The following is a 17,172-nucleotide window of genomic DNA, read 5'->3' as shown; positions in this document are numbered from 1 at the left end:
ATATCCCTAGAATACATAAAAAAATATTGAGCTTTTTGGAAGGGAGAGAGAGTTAGGAGAGATTTTGAAAGAAAGTTTGGTTTAAAATTATACCCAAGTTGTGTTTGTGCGTAATTTTATGGAACAATAAATATTTTCATATTCAGACTATGTAGTTCTATGTCTATATAATCTGTGACATGTCATCTATGCACCTCACTTCATTGGTTGAGCTGCATTTTCTTAATTGTATTCCTAATTTTTTTTTATAGAGACCAGTGGCGGATCCAGAGCCTGATCTCGGGAGGGGCACTTGTAGATTATTTAAAGAAATAATCCAGACACAATAACCACTACAGCTCAGTGTAGTGGTTATGGTGTCTATAGTGCCGGGACCCCCTCCCAGAGTAAGTAGTCAAACCGCTTAAGAACAGTTTGACAACTTACCTGAAGTCTGCTGGGAAATGGGGCTGTAGTAGTGCATAGGAGCAGTAGTGTGTGTGAGTGGTGCAATGTGTAAGGGGTGCAGTGTGTGTGTGAGGGGGACAGTGTGTGAGCGTGTGTGAGAGCGGCAGTGTATGTCAGGGATGCAGTGTATGTGTGGGACAGTATGTGTGTGTAACAGTTGCAGTGTGTGTGTGTGAGTATTGCAGTGTATGTATGAGTGTGGGCAATGTGTGTATATGGGGCGGCAGTGTATGGGGGCAGTGTGTGTGTATGGGGGCAATGTGGGTGTATGGGGGCAGTGTGGGTGTATGGGGGGCAGTGTGGGTGTATGGGGGCAGTGTGGGTGTATGGGGGCAGTGTGTGTGTATGGGGGCAGTGTGGGTGTATGGGGGGCAGTGTGTGTGTATGGGGGGCAGTGTGTGTATGGGGGGCAGTGTGGGTGTATGGGGGGCAGTGTGGGTGTATGGGGGCAGTGTGGGTGTATGGGGGCAGTGTGTGTGTATGGGGGGCAGTGTGTGTGTATGGGGGGCAGTGTGGGTGTATGGGGGGCAGTGTGTGTGTATGGGGGGCAGTGTGTGTGTATGGGGGCAGTGTGTGTGTATGGGGGGCAGTGTGGGTGTATGGGGGCAGTGTGGGTGTATGGGGGGCAGTGTGGGTGTATGGGGGGCAGTGTGGGTGTGTGATATAAGGGTATGGGGGCTTTTTTTAAAATATATATATTTTTTTTATTTAAATAAATATTCTATGTTCCCCCTCCCTTCTTACCTTTACTGGGGGAGGGGGGACATTTCCCTGGTGGTCCGGTGGGCGATTCATTGGTGGTCCCAGTGGGGAGAGTGAACTCTAGCCCACGCTCCTGGGCTAGAGTTCACTCTCGCGAGATTTGGAGCGTTGCCGTGGTAACCGCAGCAACGCTCCAAATCTCACGAGAGGAGAACCCGGAGGAGCTGCAGCCTGACCTCCGGGTCCTCCCTCTCACTCCCTCCCTCCCCCGCCGGCCACCAGCACAGTGCCTGCGGACCGGGGAGGGAGATCTGTGATCTCCCCTCCGGTCTGCACACACATTGCAGGGCTGGCGGGGGAGGGAGAGGGAGACCGTCGGTATTCTCGGGGAGGGCAATTGCCCCGTTGCCCCCCCCCCCTGGATCCGCCACTGATAGAGACCAGAGAGGACCCTATTATTTTAGTGTATTTTTGCAGATCACTTGACATGCCTAGAGGTTTCCCCTCCAGTTCTCTGGCACACATACATTCCTTGTTCCTTTTTACCTATACTATTAGATTCTCTGGATGGTGTGCATAGTACATTACATACTTGGCCCCCTGTTGAAGGACTTACATTATTCATTTTTGCTCATTATTTTATGGTAAAATGGTCACACAAAATCACAGTTTACTAGATTTCCAATGATCTCCGTATTTTTCCATGTATAAGACTGTGTTTTTTTTCTAAATTTATTTATTTATACATGGAATGTCACTGCACAGGTTAACAAAAAAAACAACACTTTTTTACTACTGTGATGTCCCAGCATGCCCTCACACCACCTGCTGTATTGTGGGAGCGGTAGTCTCCCAGCATGCACTGTAGAGCCATTAACTTCCCAGAGTACCGTAGCATAGGGAAGGCAAGAGAATCAGAAGTGTGTTCTCCTCCTCAGAAGTCACCTCAAAAATATCAAAATTGTTCTATTTGATGTTTAACCCCTTAAGGACCAAACTTCTGGAATAAAAGGGAATCATGACATGTCACACATGTCATGTGTCCTTAAGGGGTTAAAATATTTCTTAATTTTGGGTTTAAAACATAGGGGTCGTATTATACATGGGGGTGTCTTATACATGGAAAATTATGGTAAATTTGTACTTTACCCCCTTTAAACGCAGGACTGTCCATTGTGACAATTCCAAAAGGAAAACTTTGTCTTAGAAAGTGATTTGTGTATAATGATAATGTTTTGCCTTTTGTTTAGTTTAAATCCATTATTACGGTTTAAATGGTGAACACTATTGAAGTCATTAATGTAGCATCCTTGGTGACCTTCTACATAGATCACCTGTACAAGGTATTAAAAGGTTACTGTTCTGAACAAACTTCTCATTTTCAAGGGTCTAATCCTGACAAAGAAGCATTCATTGGCAATAAGTGATGCAATTTATGAAACACAAAGATTATTGGAACCTAAGCCCAAAGATTAGGCTTCATCTTCATGGTCAGTAATCAAAATGTGATAATGCTTCCTCCTTGAACCAAAGGCATCTCACTCTGTTTCATTAAAAGGAATTCAAATGGTGTCTGGCACGAGAGGAGATTATAAAAGCATTCTTAATGATGGTCTGGTCTCGTGTTACCTAGGCAATTGACATTGTTTGCATGGAATTCATAAAGGCCTCAAAGTGGCTGTCAAAGAAACGCCAAAAATTGTTATAACAGTAATTTGAAATGAAGGAAATGTATTAAATTAAATATTAGAAGTAACCTATAATCTGTAACGTTATGTAGAAGTTAATGATTGATTTGCTAGACAATGCATTAATATGAGCAAGTGATTACTGCAAGGCTTGCAACAGAATTGATTGTGAGAGTAGAGAAAGCAAAATACTAAATAAAATTAACTCTTTTGCTCCCAACATTTAAAACGGGGAACTTTAAGCAATATGACTGTGGGTGCTGTAGCTCAGCTTTTTCTCTGTAGAAAAAAAACAACAAAAAAAAACAATTTAAGATAGGTTTGACAAGAAAGGGGACACCAAGGGACCAGCTGATTTGAAAATGAAGAATTTGCATTATCGTTTTCAGCTCCATCCAACCAGAACAGCTTTGGTAGCCGGACACATCTAGGATAGTCACTCAAGTTAGTTTGATTAGCCATAATGTTCTCAGTCTGTTAATGCCAATCTAACTCTATTTTATACACAATTGGGAAAAAGTTACCTTAAACTTGCAAAGCTGCAGTCATTCTAATTTGAAGAATCTCAGAGCCTTCACAATATTCCATTATTTGATATGTGTTATGTAAAATATATACATGAGAGAACATCCCAACACTGCATTTTAGAACTTGAGCATTATTATATGTTGGGACAACATAACTTGCACATACATATTGTCTGTATGAGCAGTTAGTTCAAGTTAACATTATATGGGGTAATTATTATGAAATAAAAAAAACAACATAATTTTGTTATTTAGCATTCGGCTCAAATTGTAATATAAAAATATTGAAAATAATTACTGTTTGCGTTGAGCCATAATTAATTAATTTTATGCATAACAATATTAAATGCAGACTTTACAGTGGCATACAAGTAAATGTAACAACTGCAACATTATAGTATATTCCTCTGCACAGATTATTTTCTCAAAACTCCAGTAGCACATTATGCCTATCCTCTGTCCGTACTCCCACCTCTGATGCTCGCCTTCAAGATTTCTCGAGGGCTGCACTGTCCCTGTGGAACTCGCTTCCCTCCTCTGTTAGATGCTCACCCAGTCTCCACTCCTTAAAAAAATCGTTAAAAACTTCTTCATAAAAGCGTATCAATTAAACTGTTAATAGCTCCCAATTGATTCCTCTTCTGCAACTGTCACTAGTCTAATACTATACCTCTAGCATGTAAGCTCATTGAGCAGGGCCCTCAACCCCTCTGTTCCTGTGTGTCCAACTTGTCTGGTTACAACTACATGTATGTTCGTCCATCCATTGTAAAGCGTTGCGGAATTTGACGGCGCTCTATAAATATCATAATAATAATAATAATAATAATAATCATCAACTATAACCTACCTCTCCTGGGTCTGGATCTGTCAATGTTTCTCTTTTGTCACTCTGCGTTATTTCACAGTCAGGTTTATTAGTTAGGCCTCTGAATAAAGGGAAGAGGAGATCACTCTCACTTGATGCTTTAAGTTTTGGTGACTCATTTGGTGCCTGATCTTGACCGTCCATTGGACGTACATATGCTGTAGGCTTTTGTTGCACTGCATTTAACTTTGATGTAATAGAAGATGGGAAGTTTTGTGTTGAATGTGTGCCACTGCTAGTTTTGGTGCAAGAATTCTCCTTAATGGAAATTGCCAACTCTAAACCACCATTCAACTTTGAAAGAGGCATCTGTTTATTGACTGAACCCTCCAGGGTGCAAGGCAACATGTTTTGCTGAAGGTCATTACAGGATGACATGATTACCGAAGGGCTCAATGAAAAGCCTCTATTTTTATCTGTAACATGGTTTTGGTGTCCATTTGTAAAGTCAACAGAAGAATCGATTGTTCTTTGGTCATCCTTGCTTTTAATTTCCTGGCTCTCGGAGGAATGTCCAGGTTTTGGCCAGTTCATGGTGGTTCGATTGTTGAGCTGCACAGACAGTGTGATGGGTATGTTTCCTGTTTGAACAGTACCACACAGTGTGTAATGTAGATCTCTTGGATGCTCTGAGATATGTTCCTCTGCCCTTTGTACAGGGTTTTGTGAGGTGTCCGACTTTGGAATACCAACAAGATGACTCTGATTGGATTGATCAGTCAACAGATCCTTCAGCTCTTCATAGTTTCCGAGTGTACTCTGGATTCGGTTAGAAAGCTCATCTCCTTTGCTTGTCTGGAAAAAAATGAAATATATGTATATTAAAGGATTATGTAATTTCAAGATTTGTATAGGCATGCAATTACAAGTCCTTTTAAAGAATTTTGACAATGGCCTAGGAATCAATATTTTCATTAGTAGGAAAAAAGTAAAAATTATTTATAATCCCATGTACATGCAACTCTTACAGGGTTATTTACTAAAGTAAGAATTGAAAGTAAATTTCAAATTTAAGGCCAGAGTAGCCAAACTAAAAACATAGCTGACTTTGGCTATATTGACCTTGAATTTAAAATGTAGAATTTACTGAGTTCTCACTTTAGTGAATAGACCTGTAAAATAGTACACATATGAATATTTCAATAGAGAAAATAATATAGTTTTCTAAACATCAGTGCTAGACTTAGAAAAATAAATTACAAGCATCCTGAAAGTTTATCATAATTCAGCTAAAAACATAGAACTTGGTAAAGCTTGAGTACTATGTAATCATAATGCACATATCTCTCCTTTTCAGTTAGAGGCATACAAAATGTATCAGAACAATGCAAGGTGGCCTGATGAGTTTTGTTTAAGCATTATTCAAGCAATCATTTAATATTTTATCTTATTAATTCCAAATGCATTGAACAACAACAAGTTTCTTCAACTAGAGTGCCACTAATCTCTTACATTCCGTAGAATGTGAGTGGCTCACATAAAAATGTTTATTCACTATACAGATTGAAGTAGATTGAAAACCGAATTGTAAAAGTTAGGGTAAAATAGCAGATTTGAAAATGTTCTACAAGTCAGCGATATTTGCAGCTCTATTTTTTTAGCCTGGATTTTGCAATTTGATTTTCAATATTAAAGGAGTTTATTAAAGCAATACTTCATGGTGCTGCATGTAAATAATTAGTATGCATCTCTATATTGTAAACCTGAAATACTGATGGAAGTTTAATAGGCAAGTATTCATATTTCTAAGACTTTATTAATAAAATGTTTACCTTTCTCAATAATATTACTCTGTCTGCAGAAATTCGCAAAATCCCAAATACACAAAAAGATTATTTGTATGTTTCTAGGCTGTGTGTTGCATTTATATTCTCCATTATGTACACCATAACTACAAATGTAGGCTGGAAAACAAAGTGAAGGATGATAAAGAATATATAGAAGAGGGAAAGTGTACAGTTATAGTTTGCGTAGGTTGATGAATTACAAGGATTGTCCCAGTGTGTACTTTAAACACTCTGCCTGGTAATAGTGGGAAGAGTTGAAGGGCTGTTGTCAGACATGTTTTCAATAAAAAAAAAAACAGCATATGTATTTAACCACCTAAACAAAAGAATCTGATTGTGGATGGTTAGGAGTGAGATGATGTGAGTCACTTAACAGACTGAAAATGCTGGCAAATATGAGGGGGCCTTCTTCACTTTTTGTAGGTACCAGACCCCTGAATATTGCAGTGTACCCACCCACCCTTGTGGACACAGGACATGTAGTGGTCCTTTGCCTCACTGAGAATGGTGGGAGTTACAAACTAAATGATGATCGATATTAAAAGTTAACATTTTGTACAGCAATGTTTTACATGCACTCCGTTTAAACTCTAAGTTACTGCATTTAATTCCCTACAGACAAATATGAGTGAATGATCACTGTTGCTGAATGTGAATGAAAAGCCATCAAATGTTCTAGTTAGCACTGACACCAATGTATTAATATTAAGAAGAATGTTTTATCAATCATGCACTCTTTTACGTTATTCCCTAAACACTACTCAAGGTGATTAGCATTGTGCAGTTATCCTGCAAGTTAAGCAATAATGGTTGTACTTGTAATTATTTACTGAAGAGCATTAATGACGACCAACCACTAGAAATGCATTTCCTTGAAAAGTTTTAAAATTCTAACGGCATATAATGCCAAAATAGCAGCTTGTAATTGTTTTAAAAAACACTACATAAATATATTTATAATAAACAATGAATAGTGAGGAATATTAGCTCCAAACTAAGGGAGCCAACCTACCACACTATAAAGTAAAAAATCAATATAAGATAATAAACTTTATTAAACACAAAAATACATAAGAGATAAAGCACAAAACAGTGATCAAAGTGGATTTTAAAAGGGCTGCTGAGATAGAACCATAAGTATAAACACTACCACTGTGAACTCCACTGGCTGCAGAGGTGCAGGATACAAAAGTAGCACTTGTATATAGTAATTAGAATCAAAGTGTTGCAAGAGTAGTAAGTTACTGATTCTTATTCCGGATGGATAATATACAGCGTTGAATGAATTTCACAGAAAAAGACTAGTAGGATTACAGGGTAGTCTTAAATTAAACATTAGAACGTGGTGTGGAAAGCGAATCACCATCCACACAATAGTCCTGCAATTTGAATGGATAAACTAATGACTAACTCTTGGATACCACATATACATACATATGTATTAACCCCTTAAGGACCGGACTGTTTTTGCGATGTTGTACATTTGCGACCAGGCATCTTTTTACACTTTTGTGGTGTTTATGTTTAGCTGTAATTTTCCGCTCTCTCATTTACTGTTCCCATACAAATTATATATTGTTTTTTTTCAGGACAAAAGGGGCTTTCTTTACATACCATTATTTATATAATCTCATGTAATTTAATTTTTTTTAAATGAAAAAATATGATGAAAAATTGAAAAAAATACATGTTTTTTTACTTTTATGTGAAAAATCTTTTACTCATCTACAAAAGCGAATGAAAAAAACTGCTAAATAGATTGAAAATGTTGTCCTGAGTTTAAAAATACCCAGTGTTTACTTGCTTTTTGCTATTTTTTTGCATATTATAGGGCTATAAGTACAAGTAGGATATCCTACTAGGATATCCTACTAGTATTGCGGTTTCAAAACATACATTTTTAAAATGTATCAATAGTGACATTGTAACACTATTATCTGTCATAAATCGCTGAATAACACCCCACATGTACATATTTTTTTTAAAGTAGACAACCCAGGGTATTCAATATGGGGTATGTCCAGACTTTTTTAGTAGCCAGTTAGTCGCAAACACTGGCCAAAGTTAGCGTTCATATTTGTTTGTGTGTGAAAAAAGTAAAAAACTAAATTGAACGCTAATTTTGGCCAGTGTTTGTGACTAAGTGGTTACTAAAAAAGACTGGACATACCCCATTTGCAATACCTTGGGTTGTCTTCTTTTGCAAATGGTATGCCATCATGGGGGTAATTCTCATTCCTGGGCTACCATACGCTCTCAAAGGCAACGTAACCAACCTGGCCATTTTCAATGTAAAAATATTTGAACCATATATTTGACCCTGTAACTTTCAAAAACGCTATAAAACCTGTACATGGGGGGTACTGTTATACTCAGGAGACTTTGCTGAACACAAATATTAGTGTTTCAAAACTGGAAAATGTATCACAACAATTATATCATCAGTAAAAGTACTGTTTGTGTGTGAAAAATGCTAAAAAGTCACTTTCACTGACAATATCATCGCTGTGATATGTTTTACTGTTTTGAATCACTAATATTTGTGTTCAGCGAAGTCTCCCGAGTAAAACAGTACCCCCATGTACAGGTTTTAGGGTGTCGTAGAATGTTACAGGGTAAAATACAGTGATAGCAAATTAAATTCTCTGGACTTTCGGCCTGGGTTGGCAGGCAGGTCCCTTAAATTGCAATCAATAAAATAACTTAATTATGTAAAAATATTACATAAATACGCACGTAGAATTTAAATATATATGCATATTTATATATTTGAAGTCTACGTGTATATTTATATAATTATTTATGTAATTTTGTATATGGACATATGAATAGTTCGTATTCTTTTTATTTATTTATATATACATAGATATATATACAATTTCATTCTAAGTGTATTTTGATATAAATATATATATATTAATAGCAAAATACAGTTAGAATAAAATTTCGTATAGATATATAATTTTTTTTATTTTTATTATTATTTTTACATGTTTAATTTAATTTAAATTACTTATTATTTGTATTTTATAATAATATATATATACAATATATATAGTTATTATATATATTATATATATACGTGTGTAATTTAATTATAAGTGTATTTTTATATTAATATATGTACATACACTTAGCATGACATTATATATATGATATATAGACATATATTATATAGGTATAATATATGTCTATATATCATATATATACACATATATAATAATATTTTTTTTTATTAACTATAACTTTAATTTTTTTTTTATTTTACACTGGCAGGGAGACTGCCTGTCAGCACAGACAGTCCCCCTGCAGGCAGACACATGGACACCTATTGTGACCATGTGGTCGCCCTGTTGGGCGATCACATGGCCACAGGGGTCCTAATTCGCCATGGGGAGACTGTCTGGGCTGCAGGCAGTCTCCCCACAACGGGAGCACCGCCGATCGCGGCCGGGGGAACGACGGCGATCGGGTAAGTACATTTTAAATTTAAGACGGTTCAGGACAATGGAAAAATGCCGATGACGGTCCTGAACCGTCCTACGTCCTTAAGGGGTTAAGGCCGTTTGGCCTGTATTTGTGGGAGGGGCTTAAATGAATTCACTCCCCTATATAAGGGACACCCCTTACCTGACTCATATCGCTTAAGGTCAGCATCAGAATGATTTCCACTTCCAGGTCATTCAGACGCCATTTTACCTGATTACTCCATGAGGTTTTCTAAGCTGAGCTGTGTCAGGAATCCAGCAACAGGCTTTTCCGGCCTACCGCCTTCTTTCTTCAATCCATCGCCGTGGATGGTGTCCAAGTGACTCACAAACCGTAAGTCGACCTACCCGTTATGCCAGGCATCAGTCCCACGGCACCATGCACGGGTCAGGTCCTCACTTTACGGCTGCATTTTGTCTAAGTCTGTTCTAAAACCATTACATGTTCATGCATATCATTCGTTTAAACCCCCTATCGGTCTTTGGGTGTACTACAGGCTTCTTAGACATTATCGCATTTCATGTACAAACCAACGAACCACTGCATTTTCGCCTACACACTGACCCCTACTGGTCATTCGGTGTACTACAGGCTTCTCAGACATTATTGCATTTCATGTACAAACCAACGAACCACCGCATTTTTCACCTACACACTGACCCCTATCGGTCATTCGGTGTACTACAGGCTTCTTAGACGTTTTTTTGCATTTTCATGTACAAACCAATAAACCACTGCATTTTTGTCTACACACTGACCACTACTGGTCTTTTGGTGTACTACAGGCTTCTTAGACATTATCGCATTTCATGTACAAATCAACGAACCACTGCATTTGCGCCTACATACTGACCCCTACCGGTCATTCGGTGTACTACAGGCTTCTCAGACATTATTGCATTTCATGTACAAATCAACAAACCTCTGCATTTTCGCCTACACACTGACCCCCACTGGTCTTTTGGTGTACTACAGACTTCTCAGACATTATCGCATTTCATGTACAAACCAACAAACCACTGCATTTTTCACCTACACACTGATCCCTATCAGTCATTCGGTGTACTACAGGCTTCTTAGACGTTTTTGCTTTTCATGTACAAAACAATAAACCACTGCATTTTCACCTACACACTGACCCCTACTGGTTATTTAGTGTACTACAGGCTTCTCAGACATTATTGCATTTCATGTACAAACCAACAAACCACTGCATTTGCGCCTACACACTGACCCCTACCGGTCATTCGGTGTACTACAGGGTTCTCAGATATTATTGCATTTCATGTACAAACCAACAAACCACGGCATTTTCGCCTACATGCTGACCCCTACCGGTCAATCGGTATACTACAGGCTTCTTAGACTTTATTTCACTTTATAAGCAAACAAACTAACTACAGCATTTTCGCTTTTATACTGACTCCTCTCTGTCAAACGGTAGGATTAACCCCTTAAGGACACATGTGTGACATGTCATGATTCCCTTTTATTCCAGAAGTTTGGTCCTTAAGGGGTTAAAGGGTATTTTTTACCATACAATCAGCATTTCTGACCCCTACTGGTCAACAGCAAAAATGTCTTCACATGTCATATACAATTTACCAGCCAATATAAATTACACATAAGATTGTTTTAAACATAACCATACACCATAAATTAAACTCCAGCACGGGCTCAAATTCAGGTTTAAGTCACAATAATTTACATTTCACATCAAGACCAACAGTGGTTCTATCAACACTGCCACCTACAGGTCTGTCAAGTACATTGACAATTTTCATGGGGTTTTACAAACACCAAAACACTGACACCTATAGGTCAACAGACAAACAACATTTCACATACCAATCAGTATCCAACTACACTGCCACCTATAGGGCACTCGGCAGATCTCCAGTGCACTTGCATTTTGCAACACCATGTTCACTGACCCCTACCATTCAATAATACATAAAACAATTCACATAGCAAGTACTATATCAAACATCTGGTATAAATACATATATTATTACACAGTAGCAGACGCATCTGTATATACGTATCTGGTAATATAGTTCACATACATTTTTCACAGCACGCTGCTCACACAACAGACTTTCCCCTAGCAAGGGGACATACAACATACAAGGTGGGGACAGACCACTTTTTCACTTGTACATACGGCACTTAATGGGTTAAGATTGATACATATTTAACCAGTATGGCTACGATGTTTAATATTTACACATCACGGCACTTTACTTTTCACATATACTGTACGTATTAGGATAAGCTTGGTCTATGCCATATTTCCTTATGCCATACGGTTTTATCCCTTCAAGTTACAGTTACTACTAAAAAACCTATACGGATTGTCAGGTTCAATACCATACTACCAGGTACCTACCCCTGCTCACGTAGTTATCCATCTCTTACCTTCCCTGGAATAGTAATAGTGTACTGGCAATTAGGGTTCTAGGGCCCAATAGGTAATCTCCAGTGGTCCCACGAGGCCAACACCCTGCCTCACACTCGGAGGCATACACCCCTCGGGCCACTCGTGAGCTAGCCGCCTCGCATTGTATCATAGAGAGGGCCTCACCTGTCACTCCCCTTCCTATTTTCTGGTTACTGTCACTGAGAGGCCAACATCCTGCCACAACGTTCGGTGGCCACACAAAATCCCCTCGCACCAAGCATAGATAGAGCTTCTCAAGCCACTTGGCAACTAGCAGGGCCTCACCAGTCACCAAAAAACACCAAGCCTAATCGTTTCGCCTTACGGCTTAGCTAGCAAGCCAGTACAAAACCCCTGGGTACAAATAATAATTGCAATCTTTATTGTTATTTAAGTATTTCTCAAAAAGATGGTGAAGAATCACCTCTTCCTAGCACCCCGGCTAGAATTGATACACCTTCAAGCAGAGGAGATGTTGCTAGTCCAGCAGCAATCAGATCCTGGACGATCCCACACATTACCACCGTCCTAAGGAGGTGACAAATCCCCTACCCTGCCACAGCAAGGAAAGCAGAGTTATTCAAACTCCTCCATACATCAACAGACAACACGGAGGCAGGGGAAGGCCCAGCTACACCAACTCAGGTGACACCCAGGCCATGCTAGACTCACTCATAAACTCATGAGCCAAAAAAAAAATTATGATAGACTGGCAATCTCGAGTCGGTCACCACAGCCCTCACAAAGCTGGGCCTCACGCTACTGTACAACCAGCACCAACCGAAACTCGGTTACCTGGTACAATCAATTCTTATGACACACAAGACGTTAACCCTGCTCGTATGATCCCAGCACATTGGGGAAGCAAGGCATATATATGTTGATGTATCTGTGATGGTCAGATCCAGGGATTCCAGGTAAATCGGGAACTGACCATCCCTTGGTTGGGTTGGCATTTGGAATATGTAGAGATGTTTATTTGTGCAGGTACTCATACAGAAGGGATTTTGTCCCAAACAAATGGACGAGCACTCTCAGGCTCCAGGTACCAGCACCTCTGAACTACCAGAGACAATTGATATGAGTAGTTACATTGCATATAGACTGTTGCATATATGTTCAAATGGTTCAGGGCACATGACAAACCATGTGTCCCAATACAACTTACAAATAACTTACTCACAATCTGTACACACCAATGCATTTTCAACACTCCTGACTCATCACCCTTCCAGACTTGTAGTAGATTTACTAAAGCTCTGGAGCTTCAAAGGCCTCCCATACAGGTATCATAAATACACCTTCAAGGAATATAGCATGCCCTCACTTACAGTCAGCACAACAGAACCATTGGCTGTAAACACACTCATAGCCAAGATTTGCAGAGAGGTCTTCCAATCTCCACCATTTACAGCATGGCCCCAAACACAAACACATTGGTATTGTCACAAGGAAATCTTCCCTTAAACAAAGACTAACCATAGACTTATTGGCACCACAAACCTCCGCTACCTCAAGTCTCAACTCCCTCATACCCTCTGAGGAGTTTTCTTACTATACAACACCATTGATCTACCTTTCCAGCTATCACTCAAGCATGGGTAGAAGCTTGGTTAGGTAAGACCAATATCAACGCAGTAAACGGCTACCATCTACCCTACACACTGGCACTTACATGGCATAAAATGGGCAATCCTTTCCCCGCTCAACTTTCGGGCTACAGATTAGCCTACTATCGATATTCGCAGATACTCTGTGCTGGTTATGATAACATATCCAGAGGCCTTACAGTCATACACTATCTAGAAGACTTCTTGTTGATCAAAGATAACATATTTTTCACTAGAAGCCTCACGGCAGCTTAGTCTGGTTGACCACTTTGGCGTCCCAGTACTCCATAAGAAACAGAAGGCCCAGACACTATCATCACATTACTGGGCATATGACTTGAGTCAGCATTCATACACGCAAGTTACCACAAGACAAATAGGGAACATTATCAATAACATCAATCACTACCTCCTGCTTAGTACTTACAACTGCAAGGAACTACAATCCCTACCAAATTCCTTAATTTTGCCATGCCAATCATGCCACAAGACCACGCTTTCACATCCAGAGTACTTTCCCCTTTTTTCCACACTTCCAACATGACGATCAGAGGATATCCCTAGACACCCCAGCAACAGCAGGCCTGCACATGGGGGGGGGGGGGAATTTCTTAACCACTTGGCATGGTAAAAGCATGTTCCTTCCAGGATTGTCTGACACTTTTCCAACCAGAAGGTCAGACGTGGCATCTACCATCGGTTTGGCAGGGATCTACCAGGGGACGATTGCTTTGGAGCTGTTGGCCATGGCATCTAGGTTTGGAATTTTTTCCACCACCTCAGCCCCTTTGGGGGATCTACCCCATTGTAGCATCTGCTGTGGAATGGGGTAAATCATGCTCAGGGTCATCAATCCGTTGTCACTCAGACAACTAAGCACATGTCATATCATCAACAAACGCCACTACTCATCCATAAAATCATGATAATTCTGGGGAACTCACTTGGTTGGCAACGTATCACATTTCTTTTACTTTCATGTACCAGGCGGGGGTATACATCTCTGCCGACAATTGTCTCCTTTATATTCCAGGCATGTTCCTCATATGCTTCCTACAGCCGCCCATACAGTCATGGCCACTCTTTCGTTCCAGAGACAAAATCATGGTTTAGACATACTCATGCAGCATAGCATGCACTATCCCACCTAGCACTTTCTTCCCATACTTGTAGAACGCATAAAACAGCTTTTCACCTGGCTTAAAGAATCTCATTGGAACACGACATAGCTCAACCTGTGGCATAACATTTCTCCTAGGTCTTGCTTCTTTTTGCCACCTTAAACTTAAACTATCTCACACACCATTAATTATATATTTTACAGGCATTCAACAACACAGGATAACCTATGGCCAAAACTACCATAACTTAATGCTATCATAGTAGACAAGAATATACTCAGAAGTTGTCAGGAATCCATTCCCCCACGTTCCTCTCAGAGATTACCAATAGCCATCCAACTTTTCATCCTTATCAGACCTATTAGATCTACAACCATTTAATTATACTACCAAGTCGGCCATTACCAGCCATGCACATTGCCTTTTATGCCTTTCACAGGCCAGATAATCCACTACCATCACCACCACTCAGACAGATCATTCTCTTCAACGATACCACGTACGTAAACACATATATCATTACCTATTGGCTCTACCACATTCTGAAACGAGTCAACACGCACCAACAGTAGAGATAACATACTATCCTACCCACAACAAATGGTGTCCACTTTCGGTCCTAGATTCCTACATTCAAAATCCTTCCAGGAATTAAATACTGTAATGCATTTAAGGAAATGTCTGGTTAATTTGTATATGTTTGTTGACTGTATTAAATCTTTGATTATTCATTTTTGCCCTCTTTATTTACAGGCCTACCGTATCGTCGGTCTCGGCACACCACAACCGACTTGCTCCCTTTATACTATCCTACGCTTATTCTGGATCCTTACTCCATATACGGCTATTTGCCCCTTACACAAGTATTAAGGCCGTTTGGCCTGTATTTGTGGGAGGGGCTTAAATTAATTCACTCCCCTATATAAGGGACACCCCTTACCTGACTCATATCGCTTGAGGTCAGCATCAGAATGACCCTCCTACCCACTCCTCATTTCAACACTTTCTCTTTTCTTTCCATTTACTTTACTTTCTTACTCCTTGGTGGGCCCTCTTTATTTACAGGCCTACCGTATCGTCGGTTTTGGCACACCACAACCGACTTGCTCCCTTTATAGTATCCTACACTTATGCTGGATCCTTACTCCATATACGGCTATTTGCCCCTTACACACACACACACATATATATATATATATATATATATATATAAATATATAGATATACGTATATTGTAAATTTTCCGATATGTACTCTTTTTCCTGTGATTTACATCAAGCTAAATGGACAGTTGGATGACTAGTTGGATAACACTCACTGATATACATATGTCTGTATTCATACATAGATATGCAATTTCTTTTGGAATCCTGTAAAGTGTACAATTAGACTTTTTCTGTATAGCACTACCAAAGTACTCTTGGGATGTACATAGAAGGCGACTGAATATGCCAGACCCTAGACTCAGTTTTCCCTATACAGAATACCTTGGTATGTGTTACTTTATTCACTGGGTTGGTAAAAATGATATGTGTTCACACATGCGCACTGGAGCCCTTATCTGGAAGGAAGGAAATGCTCTGACATCATCATTAGAGATACCTTTCTGATTGGATCCTTCCCACCCAAGGGTGGAACCTACTTGCCTTTAAAAACTGACTCCCTATGGATGCCGGCTATTAGCTCTTGAGAAAGGCGGTGTTACCGCCGAAACGCGCGTTGGGCTACCAATGCTTATACTTTATTTTTAGTAAAAACCAAGAAAACATTACCTGCGCTCTGGCCTAAATCCCCATGTGCATTTAAACAAAATTGAGCCTCTTTTGCTTAAATGCACATGGGGATTTAGGCCAGAGCGCAGGTAACGTTTTTCTTGGTTTTACTATGTATTTTAAGCTGTTGGATACTAAGCTACTGCTGCAGTAAGCGCGTTGCTTTATCTTTGTGTTTGTATACTTTATTTTTAATTCACCTATCTGGACTACTGTTCCGATCCGGAGTTCATGTTTATATAGGGGGGGAGGGGGTATTTTTCTTCTTAGTAGTAGGGGAGAGCAGGGGGGTGTTTCTAGCCTCCGTATAGCTAAGTATTTTATTTAATCACTTTCTATATTTGCATTTGCCTTTGATTCTCTTTTTCCACCTGCTGTGCAGTACTCTATCATGGCTACTTATCTGTGTGGACGACTCCCGATGTAGGGATCATCCGCTCTAGTAGCACTGAGAAATGAGAATTATACCTTTACTATAGCTGTAGAAGCCCCTTCTTCTGTCCCTACTTGGGTGGCCCTGCACGTGAGATTGTCCGCTCGAGTGTATTGGGCGCTAAGTTATAGAAGGGGATTTGCTCATCTGAAGACTTCATTAGCTATTTATTATTCATGTAATAGAGGGTCAGCTTATCGTACTACAGTTTATCCAAGCAAGGGTGAGACTAAACCAGGGCTGAGTAATATACCTTATCCGATACTTTTATCATCTGGAATTCTCCCC

At 39.7% G+C, this 17,172-nt stretch overlaps 1 protein-coding gene across 2 annotated transcripts in view; it reads right to left on the bottom strand.

Annotated features, from left to right (window-relative positions):
• AFF3 (ALF transcription elongation factor 3) overlaps positions 1-17,172 on the bottom strand; it is a 487,926-nt gene that overhangs the window by 352,997 nt on the left and 117,757 nt on the right. For both annotated transcript variants that reach the window (XM_063458843.1, XM_063458853.1), the window contains exon 3: positions 4,215-5,027. In XM_063458843.1, coding sequence (XP_063314913.1) covers positions 4,215-5,027 — 813 coding nt within the window. The remainder of the gene's footprint in view (positions 1-4,214; positions 5,028-17,172) is intronic.

This window comes from Pelobates fuscus, chromosome 1 (assembly GCF_036172605.1).
Source record: "Pelobates fuscus isolate aPelFus1 chromosome 1, aPelFus1.pri, whole genome shotgun sequence".
NCBI classification, from domain to species: domain Eukaryota; kingdom Metazoa; phylum Chordata; class Amphibia; order Anura; family Pelobatidae; genus Pelobates; species Pelobates fuscus.
This window is presented reverse-complemented; position numbering and strand designations above follow the sequence as displayed.